Below are 15,943 nucleotides of genomic sequence, written 5' to 3'. Positions count from 1 at the left end.
TATCATGGTCTAAAATATTCCTGCATAGAAACATTCTTTTTACTATCTAACTGACCTACAACAAACAAATCATTTCTACAAATATCTAAGCTTGAATAAAAGTGTAGAAATTCAATTCTCTGTCTACAGCAAATTCAGAAAGAAACTTCACACAGGAGGAAACTCACTCAGAAGTGAAAGCATATGGCACCATCAACTATGTCTGCTGAGGTCATTAGGTTACTACAGTACAATAAGGAGTGGACGATTGGCCAATAAAACACTTATAGCACCTTCATCAAGTCCACCAATTTGTAACTGTTAAAAGTCTTCACAATTTCTTTTAAAACAAATGTTTTTAGAGAAAATACTTGTCTTAACAAATTTGTTGACATCAATTTTACAATTCTTTTGCCACACTTAATCTGACAGTGTATTTCATTTGACAACAATGGAGTATTGTAGAGTTTAGTGAAGTAGCATGCAAATCCTTGTATGCTATTTGGAATATTGGAATAGCACACTGATCCTTGTATGAGTAATAGAATTGGAGCCCTTGTATGATATGAGGAATAGCATTGGCGCCCTTATATGAGGAATAGCACCGGAGCCCTTTTATGAAATGATTAATAGCATTGGAGCCCTTATATAATATGAGGAATAGCATTGGAGCCCTTGTATGATATGACTAATAGCATTGGAGTACTTATATAATATGAGGAATAGCATTAGAGCCCTTGTATGATATGAGGAATAGCACTGGAGCCCTTGCATGATATAAGGAATAGAACTGGTGCCCTTGTATGATATGAGGAATAGCACTGGAGCCCTTGTATGATATGAAGAATTGCACTGGAGCCCCTGTATGATATGAGGAATAGCACTGAAGCCCCTGTATAATATGAGGAATAGCACAGGAGCCCTTGTATGATATTAAGAATAGCACTGGAGCCCCTGTATGATATGAGGAATAGCATTGGAGCCCTTGCATGATATGAGGAATAGCACTGGAGCCCCTGTATAAAATAAGGAATAGCACTGGAGCCCTTGTATGATATTAAGAATAGCACTGGAGCCCCTGTATGATATAAGGAATAGCACTGGAGCCCTTGCATGATATGAGGAACAGCACTGGAGCCCTTGCATGATATGAGGAATAGCACTGGTGCTTCCCTCTTGAATGAGATAAGGAATAGCACTGGAGTCCTTGTATGATAGGAGGAATAGCAACTGCAGTCCCTGCATGATCTTAAAAAATAACATTGGAGTCCTTGTATGATTGGGTGTATAGTACAAGAGTCCTTGCATAATAGGGAAGAAAGCACCAGAGTCCTTACATGATATGTATATATATGATATGCATGAAATCTCTGTATGAAAGAGCAAAAAGCGCTATAGTCTTTGCATCATAGGGCAAATAGCACTAGAGTCCTTGCATGATAGGGTAAAAAGCACTGAGTCCTTGTATGATAGAGTGAACAACACTTGAGTCCTTGTATGACAGGGTGCCTAGCACTAGAGTCCTTGTTTTATAGGGTGAATAGCACCAGAGGCCTTGTTTGACAGGGTGAATAGCATTGGACGTCTTGTAAGATAGAGCTAATAGCACTAGAGTTCTTGTATGATAGGGTGAATAGCACTAGTCCTTGTATGATAGGGTAAATATTAAGAGACATTGTATGTTAGGGTGAATAGCACTAGGCCTTGTTTGATAGGGTGAATAGCACTGGAGTTCTTCTATGACAGGGTGAATAGCACAAGAGTTCTTGTATGATAGGGTGAATAGCACTAAAGTCCTTGTATGATAGGGTAAATATTTAAGCGGCATTGTATGCTAGGGTGAATAGCACTAGGCCTTGTTTGATAGGGTGAATATCACTGAGTTCTTGTATGACAGGGTGAATAGCACAAGAGTTCTTGTATGATAGGGTGAATAGCACTGGAGTCCTTGTATGATAGGGTAAATATTAAGAGGCATTGTATGCTAGGGTGAATAGCACTAGGCTTTGTTTGATAGGGTGAATAGCACTGAGTTCTTGTATGACAGGGTGAATAGCACTGGAGTTCTTTGATATGGTGAATAGCACTGGAGTCCTTGTATGATAGGGTAAATATTAAGAGGCATTGTATGATAGGGTGAAGAGCACTAGGCCTTGCATGATAGGGTGAATAGCACTGGGGTCCTTGTATAATAGGGTAAATATTAAGAGGCATTGTATGATATGGTGAATAGCACCAGAGGCCTTGTTTGATAGGGTGAATAGCACTAGGCTTTGTTTGATAGGGTGAATAGCACTGGAGTTCTTGTATGATATGGTGAATAGTACTAGGCCTTGTTTGATAGGGTAAATATTAAGAGGCATTGTATGATAGGGTTAATAGCACTAGGCTTTGTTTGATAGGGTGAATAGCACTAGTCCTTGTCTGGCAGGGTGAATAGCACTGGAGTTCTTGTATGATAGGGTGAATAGCGTAAGAGTTCTTGTATGACAGGGTGGATAGCACTGGAGTTCTTGTATAATAGGGTAAATATTAAGAGGCATTGAATTATAGGGTGAATAGCACTAGGCCTTGTTTGATAGGGTGAATAGCACTAGTCCTTGTTTCTCAGGGTGAATATCATTGGAGTTCTTGTATGATAGGGTAAATAGCATAAGAGTTCTTGTATGACAGGGTGGATAGCACTGGAGTTCTTGTATGATAGGGTGAATAGCACTGGAGTTCTTGTATGATAGGGTGAATAGTACAAGAGTTCTTGTATGATATGGTGAATACCACTGGGGTCCTTGTATGATAGGGTAAGTATTAAGAGTAGCTAATTAAGAGGCATTGTATGATAGGGTGAATAGCACTAGGCCTTGTTTGATAGGGTGAACAGCACTAGTCCTTATTTAACAGGGTGAATAGCACTGTAGTTCTTGTATGATAGGGTGCATAGCACCAGAGTCCTTGTTTGATAGGGTGAATAGCACTGGAGTCCTTGTATGACAGGGTGAATTGCACAAGAGTCCTTGTATGATAAGGTGAATAGCACTCAAGTCCTTGTATGATAAGGTGAATAGCACTCAAGTCCTTGTATGATAGGGTGAGTAGCACTGGAGTCCATGTATGACAGGGTGAATTGCACAAGTCCTTGTTTGATAGGGTGAATAGCACTCGAGTCCTTGTATGACAGGAAGAATTGCACAAGAGTGCTTGTTTGATAGGGTGAATAGCATTGGAGGTCTTGTCAGACAGAGTAAATAGCACTAGAGGCCTTGTATGATAAGGTGAATAGCACTCAAGTCCTTGCACCAGACTTACAGCTCAAGCAGGTAAAAACAAATGGAAATTAGCCTTTGTTTTATTAAACAATGTGTCAGTGAAAGAATAGGGAGAAAAACTGAAAATTTCTCTGAGACATAGTCCACTCCCTATTGTACAGCAACAAAAGCATATAAGTAACTGATAAGATAAAATGTTAAACTGGTGTTAGATAAAGATAATATAGGTAACTCCAAGCCATGTAAGATAATACCTTGCTCGTCATCCGACTTGCTCCCTTTGCTCTCCAAAAAAACATCATCCGATTTATTTTGTTTTCCACTAGGAAACTTTGCATCCCTTCTTAACACCTCAGATACACTTGATAATGAGAATTTACTCTTGTCTGATTTTGTCTTAGAAGTGTCATTAATTGCACTGTGTGGCTTGTAGTGTGAACCTGAGGATGATTTTTCACCATTCTTTGATGAAAAATCTGAACTTTTAGAAGAAAAATCTGCACTTTTAGGTGATGAGGGTGAAAGTTTGGAACATTTCGATGACAAATCTGTACTTCTTGGTGACAAAGCTCCTGTACTTTTTGGTGATGCTAGAGCAAAGTAGGACTTGGATTCTTCTGACTTTGTAAAAGATTCACTTGCTGATGTTTCTGTATTTGTAGCTGTAGACACATAATACTACATCATGCCAACAGTCATGCAACATATACAAGCAGAATAACATAGAAAAATACACAATATAAGCAATGTGGAACATTCTCCACTATAAAACAATCATACAGTATGTAAATAAAATGTGCCATTACATTCATGCAAACATCTATAAAGACAAGAGGGCCATGATGGCCCTATATCGCTCACCTGTTATCATTGCACTTGAGGACAAGAAGGTCCTCAGAAAAAATATCTAAGTCCACAAAGGACAGGAACAACAAAGAGAAGAAATTTAACCAAAAAGAAAAAAAAATCTTACAAGGTACAGATATGTCAAAATACACCTAAAAATTGGAGGTACCATCCAAGTTCTACCACAGAAAAGTGGTCTCGGTTTTTCCCTACGACCAATAATAAACAAGAAACGCGGCAATGCCACGAAACCAGTTTTTCAACACTTTTCATAAGAATAAACAAGAGTGCCAGAATGTCACAATATACGCCCATCACAGCAATTTCTTTACTCTAGCACCTGTATTTGCAGATGTAATTTTAATTTTGTGGTTGTTTAGTAATCATTGTAATTCTTTTGTTTTTCTAAGTCCACAAAAAAACTCCTTACCAGGTAGAGATACCTTAAAATACACCTAAAATTAGAAAGTAACAACTATGTTGTACCACAGAAAAGTGGTCTTGGTTTTTCCCCACGGTCAATTATAAAAAAGTTACAATATAAGTTATTTATAGTAACAACTAAGGGAAGTCAATCCTAAAAAAAAAAAAAAAAAAAAAAATTGGAGGTACCATCCATGTTGTACCACAGAAAAGTGGTCTCGGTTTTTCCCTACGGCCAATAATAAAAAAAGTTACTAAAAATAAGCTATTTATAGTAACGTAAAAAGGAAGTAATTAAAAAAAAGATTATTGTAAGTGAACAAAAGAAGGATCTGCCAAATAAATCTGTTGACATAAATGAAATTTCAGATCAGTATCTTCATTAGTTACGGAGATATACCCATTTTAATTTGAAACTAGAGCTATCACTAAAGGTGATGAATGTACCCCCCGCATGCACTGACACAGTACATTGCAATTTGACGCACACAAGATTGCATAATTATGTGGACTGTATGTATATAGACTGTATGTATACAGTACAGTAACAAAATACAAAGTCCCATAACTATGCAGAATATTTATCTAAAAGAATGTAACATGCACCATGCACAACTAGGGTTGGTACTGATCACTTGTGTGAAGTTTCATTAAATTGTGTGTAAGGGTTTGGTAGATTAGGCACGCACAAGATTGCATATGCAGACTGTATGTACATAGTATGTTAACAAGAAACATAGTCCCATAACTCTGCAATTTTTGTCGCTGAAAGAACCTAACATGCCCCATGCACAACTACTGTTGTTACTGATCACTTGTGTGAAGTTTCATTAAATTGTGTCAAGGGGATGAGAAGAGATGGTGCGCACAAGATTGTGTCTATGTATATAGTATAGTAACAAAAAAACAAAGTCCTATAACTCTGCAAATTTTTTTTCTGAAAGAACCTAACATGCCCCATGCACAACTATTGTTGTTACTGATCACTTGTGTGAAGTTTCATTAAATTGTGTCAAGGGGATGAGGAGAGATGGTGCGCACAAGATTGTGTCTATGTATATAGTATAGTAACAAAAAAAAAAAGAGTCCCATAACTCTGCAAATTTTTTTTCTAAAAGAACCAAACATGCCCCATGCACAACTACTGTTGGTACTGATCACTTGTGTGAAGTTTCATTAAATTGTGTCAAGAGGATGAGGAGAGATGGTGCGCACAAGATTGTGTCTATGTATATAGTATAGTAACAAAAAAACAAAGTCCCATAACTCTGCAATTTTTTTTTCTAAAAGAACCTAACATGCCCCATGCACAACTACTGTTGGTACTGATCACTTGTGTGAAGTTTCATTAAATTGTGTCAAGGGGATGAGGAGAGATGGTGCGCACAAGATTGTGTCTATGTATATAGTATAGTAACAAAAAAACAAAGTCCCATAACTCTGCAAATTTTTTTTCTAAAAGAACCTAACATGCCCCATGCACAACTACTGTTGGTACTGATCACTTGTGTGAAGTTTCATTAAATTCTGTCAAGGGGATAAGGAGAGATGGTGCGCACAAGATTGCGTCTACGGACAGACAGACAGACAACCTGAAACCAGTATACCCCCCCTTACAACTTTGTTGTCGGGGGGTACAATAAAGGGAGGTAATTTGACATAAAATCAGTCCATAGTTATCTACCCTGATTGGCTCAGTCCAACTAATGACAATAATGAAATTTCAAATAAGTCCTATAAGTACTTACTGATATAAATCCATTTTGATTATAATCAGGGGAGGTAATCAGATATAAAATAACTCTGGAACCTACGATTGGATCTGATTTGTCATGGAATCCAAGATTTATTGTTGTTGAAGATATTTTGGAAGTTTGTATCAAATAAAAACATAAATGAAGTATCTATATGGCTGCACAAGCCAAAATAGCCAATTTTGGACCTTTAAGGAGCCATAACTCTGGAACCCATGATGGAATCTGGCCAGTTCAAGAAAGGAACTTGTGGTAATACAAGTTGTGTGCAAGTTTGGTTAAAATCAAATCATAAATGAAGCTGCTATTGTGCAGACAAGGTCAAAATAGCTAATTTTGGCCCTTTCAGGGGCCATAACTCTGGAACCCATTAAGGGATCTGGCCGGTTTAAAAAAAGAACCGAGATCTTATGGTGACACAAGTTTTGTGCAAGTTTGATTAAATTTAAATCATAAATGAAGCTGCTATTGTGCAGACAAGGTCAAAATAGCTAATTCTGGCCCTTTCAGGGGCCATAACTCTGGAACCCATAATGGAATTTCGCCAGTTCAAGAAAGGAACCAAGATTTTATAGTGATACAAGTTGTGTGCAAGTTTGGTTAAAATAAAATCATAAATGAAGCTGCTATTGTGCAGACAAGGTTAAAATACCTAATTCTGGCCCTTAAAGGGGCCATAACTCTGGAACCCATATTGCAATCTGGCCAGTTCAAGAAAGGAACCAAGATCTTATGGTGATACAAGTTGTGTGCCAGTTTGGTAAAAATCAAGTAATAAATAAAGCTGCTATTGTGCAGACAAGGTCAAAATAGCTAATTTTGGCCCTTTCAGGGGCCATAACTCTGGAACCCATAATGGGCCAGTTCAAGAAAGGAACCGAGATCTTATGGTGATACAAGTTGTGTGCAAGTTTGGTTAAAATAAAATCATAAATGAAACCACTATCGTGCAGACAAGAAATTGTTGACGCACGCACGCACGCATGGACGGACTGACGACGGACGACGGACGAAGGGTGATCACAAAAGCTCACCTTGTCACTATGTGACAGGTGAGCTAAAAACATGCTTCCAAACCTGCATGCTACACCATTATAACAGGAATTTAGCAACATTACATACAAAAGCAAACTTTTAATTCAGTGCTAGGCAGGATTGTTGTGTCATTAATGATAATGTATACCATATCACAAAATAAATTGTCTTTCTCATTGTTTGTTTATCAGTATAGTTGAACTGCCATATAAAAAATGCTGACATCAGTCAGAATTCCAGGAAGCACTCAAGAACACAACAAAAATTCTGAGAACTAATTTAAGTAATTAGTCTAAAAATTAAAAGATGTAAACAACTGCCATTCTCAAATAATTCCTATCAAAAATGAACTTTCATCTTATCAAACATACTCCAATAATTTAAATCATCATCCATGTCATAACTAACAGTAACTCAACTATATATCACATACCATCAACTGACTTTGTGTCTGATCTGTCACCATCATCAGGCCACTGGTATGTCGGCTTATAGTTGTTTGTTGCTGAAATAAGCAATATTCTTTACAGTTTTAGCAGCATGTGTGGTAATTCAACTTACTGTGTGAATATGCATGAATATTATGATGAACATCTGCAGAAAAAAGGGAACTGCTGGTTTATTAAATGAATAAATTGTACATGCAAAGTGGAAATACAAGCATAAACTACATGTACCGAGAACTAAAATGTAACACGACACTTCATATCATTCAAGTTCTTACTTATTTTTTACATTTTACAACTTTGATGAAAATATAACTTTTTTTTTCTAGACAATATTACTGAAACAGAGAACTGATAATCCCTAGTCAAGAAGTTCTGCTTAAAATTTTCCAACTAAGTTTGCTATTTGTTAACTTACATAGTTTCAAATGGAGATATAAAGGAAATAAAAGTGTTTTATGAATGTGTACACCTATATTTCACTCCCTAAAATCCACAATGTCCTAACAGGTCAAGAGTTTTGAGAAAATTGACTTCAAAGTTTTTATTGTATATCTCTTTAACTACTGGGCCATAAACTATTTTACTATTAAAGTAAGAATGTTGCAAGTGTATTCCTAACACAGACATCTGTAAAACCTTTCTAAAAATACGCATGACTCCATTTTTGACATTGTAGAATTGAGGTGTTTATCTGGTTACTACTGCAATATTCTGAATTTTACACCACAGGCTCTTATAAAACATTTAATACTAAAAGTTACAATAAATCACAGTCTCTCTAATGACAAAATACATCTATTAACTCCTTGGGGCCGAAATGCGACTAAAGGCGCTATATTTTCTACCCCTGTAGCGTCGATATCCGACTATACGCGCATTATCTGGACTCCCCAGGACGGCGATTGACGAGTATAGTCGCGGCATCGAGATCATGCTGACTGCGTCACGTACTTGTTAATTTTTGATAATCCTGATAAAAGCAAAATCATTTTGCATACCAGCTATTATTTCTTAGATGTTATAATTATTAATTATGCTAATAATTAGTTTCCTTGTTAAAATAAATGTTTGTAAATATGCGGTAAAGGAAATAAAACAAGACAAACTCTGCTGTGTTTCGTTCATACTGTATTTGAAAAGATTAAAATAATGTCGGCTGTCAGAGATTTTTCTTTTTTCTTACATCATGCTGCTTTTGACGTATCAGTTCCGTCGGATGATGATTCTGACGATGAAATTTCATTATCAGAGAAATGAATGGTCGGAAAATGTTAAGTTTTAGAAAGCTGAAATATTCGTACACTTACATCGCATTAAACTCAAATGGATAAAAATAACACAGCAAAACAAGTTTCATACATAAAAATGTGTGTAAATAAATGTTTTTTGTAAATGTAATAATTCTTCAAAGATGGGTGTAAATATTACAACTTAACTGTCTCAGTGTGTGTCACACAACGTTTGTGTACATGTTTAGAAATTAATTATACATCAAAATAAACCATCAATATTCTCAAAAATGGGTGTTATTTTTTAGTAATGCTGATGTAAATACTCTTGTGTTAATAATGTATTTCTATTGGAATTTAATGTGTTTACATGTGAAAAAGGTAATAAAATCAGAAATGTTCAAATATTTATTAAACACAGTGTAAAAATGGTAAATGTTTCGAAGTGAAATTATTATTCTATTTGGATATAAGTTACGGGCGAAAGTGGATATATATATAAATATTTGTTCAAACTTGGAAGATTTTTAAGTATAGTTTGATTTACACCAATGTTAATAATATTTCCATGCATGATTTCAATTGACTGCATGTCAGAGTGATTATGCTCTAAGATCAGATAATGTTCTTCGATGTCAGGTGGCAATTCTTATCTCGCCGCAGCATGTATATTATGATATCGGCCTCAGGGAGTTAAACAAGATCAGGTCTAGGATACCTAAGAAGGAAACCAAAAGGTATTGCTACATATATTGTTTATTTGCTTTGATGAGGACTTTTTAAAGATTTCCTTATGTCAAATTTATGTTAAACTCATTGTCTCTTGTTTAAGCCTTGTACTTCAGAACAAGACATTTTTTAATAGGTACTTCCCGTGTTACTCTGTGAAGATCTGTGTCTTGAACTTTTGGAGAGTTCCTTGCCAAACCACTGACCCCTGTGTCTTGAACTTTGGAGAAGATATTCTAAAATTCTTTGCACATTTTGTTCAAGTTTAGTGAAGATCGGATGAGAAATGTTTGACTTAGAGCACTGACAAGAGTAAAAAGGCCAATTTTCGGTAATTCAAGGGCCATAATTCCGAAGTGCCTGGGCCGATTTGGCTAGTTATCGAACTTGGCCGAGGACTTATTGGCAAACACATTTTGTTCAAGTTTGGTGAAGATGGATGAGAAATGTTGTGCGGACAAGATTTGTGACAGACACATAGACACACACACAGACAGGAGTAAAGCAATATGTCTTCCACACCACTGTGTGGGGGGAGACATAATCAGCAGAAGTAAGATATTTCTGGGATAATCAGTGGAACACCAGTCTAAGCAAGGTTTTTCAGGGAAGTGGAACATCAGTCTAAGCAAGGTATTTCAGGGACAACAACACCACACAGTCAATTAAAACAACGTAAATACAACACTATAATCATACTGGTGTTTGTGTCTGTACAGAATTATAGAAAACAGAAAAATACTGTTGTCAGAACACAATACATGTAGCATAAATACAACACTTTACACAATCTCAGCTATTAAAACAACAATGAAATATTAGACATGGCATTGGTAAATTCTGCAATTTGTATAAATCAGATTGAACTTACTCCAATCTAAACTGTATGCAAAAAAAATCAGGTGAATATGAAACAAAAGGCCCAACTGGGCTTAAACTGCTCATTTGAGGACCATGATATTTAGACCTTGCTTCTGAGCAAGTTTGGTGAACATTCATTGAACAATTCATTAAAAGTTATTTATAGATTTTTTTCCCCTTTACTGTGGTAGCCCCTAACAGCAGTCAGACTAAAGCATTTGTACAAATATGAGGGAGATATAAAGATGCTACAGAACAGTTTTGTGTAGATTCATCAAGCTGTTTATGAGAAGAAATCATTTACAGTTTTTATTTCATTTTAAGCTCTTGCAGTGTCCAGAAGGGCCCAACTGGAACCACTGTCCCAAGTTGGGCGAGGACTACAAGAGGATGCAACAGCCAAATGTGCTGAAGATCTGTCAATTGGTTCAAGAGAGGTTGCTTAAAAGATTTCCTTACTTTTAACTCTAGCAGCTCCTAAAAGGAGCCAAGATCCACTACTTGAAAAATCAAAGATAGAACCAATGATGTTACAGACTAAGTTTTGTTGAGATCCTTAAATTGGTTCATGAGAAGATGTTGCTAAAAGGTTTTTCTATTCTCTGGCAGCCCGTAAAAAACAAGAGAGGGCATTACAATGATGCTGCAGATGAAGTTTGGCAATCCATCCAGTGGATCACAAGAAAAAGTCATTTAAAGGTTTCTTTCTCTTTTTGTAGCTCTGACGGCCCTTAAAAAGAGCCAAGCAGAATTATTTGAATAAAACTGAGTGAGGGCCACAAAAGGATGCTACATACTAAGTTTGGTGACGATCTATCAAGTGGTTCATAAAAAGAAGTTGTTTAAAGCTTTTTTGATTCTTTAATCTGGCTGGCCCTACAACATGCCAAGTAGATAGAAGCCCATGCCAGGGTGCTATTGACCAACTTTGGGGTATTTCTGACCTTCACTCTCAGAGAAGATAATGTTAAAGTAAAATTGTTGACGCAGAACGATGGATGCCACATTATACACCTATACTAATAGCTCACTCTGAATATAATTCAGGCATGCTAAAAACAGAGCCAATATGGGATTCAAGTGTTATGTTTGTGTACCAAGACAGAGCTTATATGGAAAAGTCACTTCATTTTCATTTTCAAATGAACGGATATGGACAGAAGCAGCTTCAGGACACATGAAATAACCGCTTCATTTAAGGGTAATTGTTTCATACAAATCATTTGGATGTTTCTCATGTAAAATAATTTGATTTGATATTGGCCTTCAGCCAATACAACAACTGGACAAATAACAAGAACAATACAAGAGCTGTCATAGGAGACAGCGCGCTCGACTATTTCGATGCTCGGGATAGTGAAACTGGGCACATCTGAGGATGCTGGAGCTGTCACTGGAGTGTTTAAAGACTCCTATGGTGGATGAAGATATTGGACAACAGCTTGAGTCTGTGTCAAAAATATTAAGTAATAAGAGAGATAAAAATCAAAGGCCTGAAGGGCCTGAGTCGGCTAATGATTGATGTACTGACAGTATAGTCTACCAGTTTCAGTTTGTTTTCAGTTTTTTTCCCCAACTAAAGAGAGATTTTGTTACAATAAATGAAATGAACATTCGGTCGATGCCTAGTAAAACTTTGATTGACATTATACAAGTATTTAAACCCAATATATTTCTCTAAAATTGAAGTGGCTCGCAGAAATAAAAATGTTGAAAGTACAAACTACAATTTGACAGCTGACACTTAGATACTGCCCATGACTTTATATATTTTTCCAGTAAACATTTGCCTCCGGCATTGCCAGAAGAGGCAATTATCGGCTGGTATATATTCGCACATGATAAAATTTGAATATGACAATTTATAATATTAAAATTTTACAGCGCGGATTGCCACATACAATTTGTAACGGATGGACGAAAGAACTGATATTTTACAGATATTATAATGGGCCTGGCGATAGCCTTGTCATATGTTAGGTATTGTTAAATCATATTATAAATGATGTCAATTTAAAGTATACTTACTTTTGCGTTTAGTGTCAATATATAGTGTAACAGATATTAATAAATGCAGTTCTTTTTTAGTTAAAACTATCATTTATTCTATTTCAGACTTGTTAACCCCTTAAAAATCATGTCTGTTATCCCGAAGTCCATCCACTTTCAATTATCCATTTTGATTCATGTAGACAGACAGGCCCAGACTGGGCAGAAAATTGTTTGAGCCATTTTTACGTGGTTGGTAGCAGGGTGGGTGTGGGGAGGGGTGTTTCTTTCCGCTTTAAATTGCAGTCAGATTTTGAAACGGGCATTGCGGCAGGTGGTAAAAGGGCAAATGTATCAAACTGTAAAGTGGCAATATGGGGGAAGGGTCTGGGAGGATACCCCTTCCTGCAAGTAGGGTTTGGGGTATTACCACAAGAAATTTTTGAATATGCAGACCCTTGATACAGCCTTTGGTGCGACTTTAACTGAAAATCTGTTTCAATTTCTAAATATTACCTAGATTCTTTCTAGTATTACAATATCCAAAGTATGACTGTCACTTCATCTTTTTACTTTCAGATCATGCCTCAGGACTAGAATACGAGTCTGTCATAGATTATATGTAGGTGTAATAAAAATAAATTCTAGAATCATTTCTGTTACAATAATATCTATCATGTATGTTACTTGAATGTTAAAATTTCATAACACAGCTCGATATTTACCCAAAATATTATATCCAGATACGATTACACTTTTCTCCAGTTTCAACAATATATTTTACAAAATGTGATGATACGAACCCATATAGCAGCAATTGGCAGTATCTGACATTGAAGTTTACGGTTAAATTACCTCTTATTTAAATCTTTTCATAAAAAAATTGTTTCGTTTCGTCAAAGCAGCAAAACATAGACGATCTACTTTCGATTTCAAAAACTACAAGAAAATACAATTTAATGTTTCGCCGATTTGTTTATTTCTTGAAAAATAAGAATTAATATCATTTTTAATATCAGTAGTAACTAAACAAACCAGTAAGAGCTTCTTCTTCCGATAATTTATCCGTTTACTGACTGCAAAATTCAACCCACGCAAAGTCGTAGAAGCGTTGTTATAAACAGGTCACGCTTGTTCGCCGAGAAGTGTCCAGAATGTAGTTATGATTCATCCGCGAAGTCTCGCGGAAGAATTAACGTACTGCACATATCTTATTCGGGTCATTTAAAATGAAGCTGTCATAATTTAATTTCATCGATGTGGTAAACTCTTTGATAAGAGACATTCCAATGCTTTCAGAGGTACCCACTCAATAAAATACTAGCAGTATGTTCTGGAACTATATTTTGTCTTTTGCTGGATGTTACGCAAGCTTTGTAAGCCTGCGCAATTCATAAAATGCACAGCACAATAAATTTGTTATTTGCGCAATGATTTTAAAGATTATTTTTTGAAACGGACAGGGTAACAAATGGATAATTTGGCTAATAAGTTAATATGCAGTTTTTATTTGAATTTGTGAACATCATATTTGCTATTTTGTGACAAAACGGCATAAAATTCGTCACCATAATCATATGCGCAAATGTATTACCAAATCCCGCCGAATCGTTATGCGTGTTTATGCTTAATGAGTTACCGCGGAAGAAAATACGTGGCTTTATTCGAGTATTGCACAATTAGAAGTCATAAATATGACAGATTACATCGTAATTTGGTCATAGCAAATAGGATTGACATAAATGAACTTCATTCGATCAAAGAACTCTTTGAAATTAGAGACAATCCAATGGAACTACATCACTTCGCTGTGTTGTGAGGCCATTTAAGAATGAGAAATCGTGCGATAGCAAGGACTTGTCAAACGCTTCACAGCGTTTAGCCGACTCAATGAAGTGTATCAAAACACTCAATAAGTATAATTCTAAGCAAAAAGGGGATATAATTCATAAAAAGCAAGAGTTATGCACCTTGTGTCATATGATGTGGGTGATGATGTGGAACAACTACTTCAAGTTTGAATCAAATCCATTTAGTAATAATTGAGACATAGTGAAAATGAATCAAATTAACCTTAAATTCTAAGTAAAAGGGGGCATAATTCATGAAATATTGGTGCCAGAGTTATGCACCTTGTGTCATATGATGTGGGTGATAAGGTGGAATAGTTTAGTAATAACTGAGATAGAGTGAAAGTGCATCAAAACTTTAACCTGAAATTCTAAGTAAAAAGTGGGGGGGGGGGGGGGGTATAATTCATGAAATATTGGTGTAAGAGTTATAGTCCTTGTGTCATATGATGTGAGTGATGATGTTAAACAACTACTTTAAGTTTAAATCAAATTCATTTAGTGGTAACTGAGATATAGTGAAAGTGCATCAAAAGTTTAACCTGAAATTCTAAGTAAAAAAGGGTGGATAATTCATTAAATATTGGTACCAGATTTATGGACCTTGTGTCATATGATGTGGGAGATGATGTGGAACAACTACATTCAGTTTGAATTAAATCCATTTAGTATTAACTGAGATAGAGCGAAAGTGCATCAAAACTTTAACCTGAAACTCTAAGTAAAAAGGGGAGATAATTCATGAAAAACTGGTGTGAGAGTTATTGCTCTTGTGCCATATGATGTGGATTATGATGAGGAATAACTATTTAAAGTTTGAAGTAAGTAATTACAGAGTTAAAGAGAAACTGCATCAAAACTTAAACACAAGTTGCGGACGCGGAAGGATGCCGACGCCAGGTTGAGTAGGACAGCTCTCCATACTTTGTATAGTCAAGCAAATAAAATCACTTAACACCATTATTGGAAAATGTTTTCTATTATTCCTAAAACATGTCTCATTGATTTTATAGGTTTCGAATAGATTTGATGACAATGACAAGATGATAACCAAAATTCATTCCTTTAAATGATTTCAACTCACATCTTACTTGTTACTTTTACCTGAAGTGTTGGTCCAAGGTTACCTTTCTAATCTGATGTTACCTTTATGCCTGGTGAAATATTTATTGTTAGGCCATACCAAATTGATATGTCGTTCGTCGGAACTACTGCATCAATAATTCCATTCCCGAGAAAAAAAAAAAATAATTACCCGCCCGCACGTACATAAAAATCTCCGAAAAAAAAATTTTTTTTTCGATTACGCGGTCCGGAATAATAACGGCAAAACAGGTTTTATCGCTGTTTTAATGCGTCAAAGTGATATTGATCGGATTTCATGCGTCCGTAATACATGTAGCTGATGATCCAAACTCAAAAAAGTCAGGAATTATGGTGTTGTTCATCATCTGTTTTAAATCTGAAGTGTCTGTGCTAGTGCCACACATGGCCTTCGATGTGCCGGTAGGTAATTCTACTTTTGTTCAATACAGT

The 15,943-nt window shown here is 36.0% G+C and overlaps 1 protein-coding gene across 25 annotated transcripts in view; it reads right to left on the bottom strand.

The window, feature by feature from the left end:
* Positions 1-15,943, bottom strand: part of LOC123563976 (sorbin and SH3 domain-containing protein 1-like) — a 426,437-nt gene that overhangs the window by 146,514 nt on the left and 263,980 nt on the right. For 23 of the 25 annotated variants that reach the window (XM_053536619.1, XM_053536629.1, XM_053536606.1 and 20 more), the window contains 2 exons: positions 7,734-7,805; positions 3,497-3,904 (listed from right to left, as the gene is read on the bottom strand). The exons of 1 other annotated variant lie outside the window; for it this stretch is intronic. In XM_053536619.1, the coding sequence (XP_053392594.1) occupies positions 3,497-3,904; positions 7,734-7,805 (480 nt within the window). The remainder of the gene's footprint in view (positions 1-3,496; positions 3,905-7,733; positions 7,806-15,943) is intronic. One more of the 25 variants, XM_053536625.1, reaches the window with a different exon arrangement.

The sequence above is a fragment of the Mercenaria mercenaria genome, chromosome 2 (assembly GCF_021730395.1).
Source record: "Mercenaria mercenaria strain notata chromosome 2, MADL_Memer_1, whole genome shotgun sequence".
In the NCBI taxonomy this organism is placed as follows: Eukaryota; Metazoa; Mollusca; class Bivalvia; order Venerida; family Veneridae; genus Mercenaria; species Mercenaria mercenaria.
The sequence above is the reverse complement of the archived record's forward strand: the minus strand, read 5'-3'. Positions and strand labels throughout refer to the sequence as shown.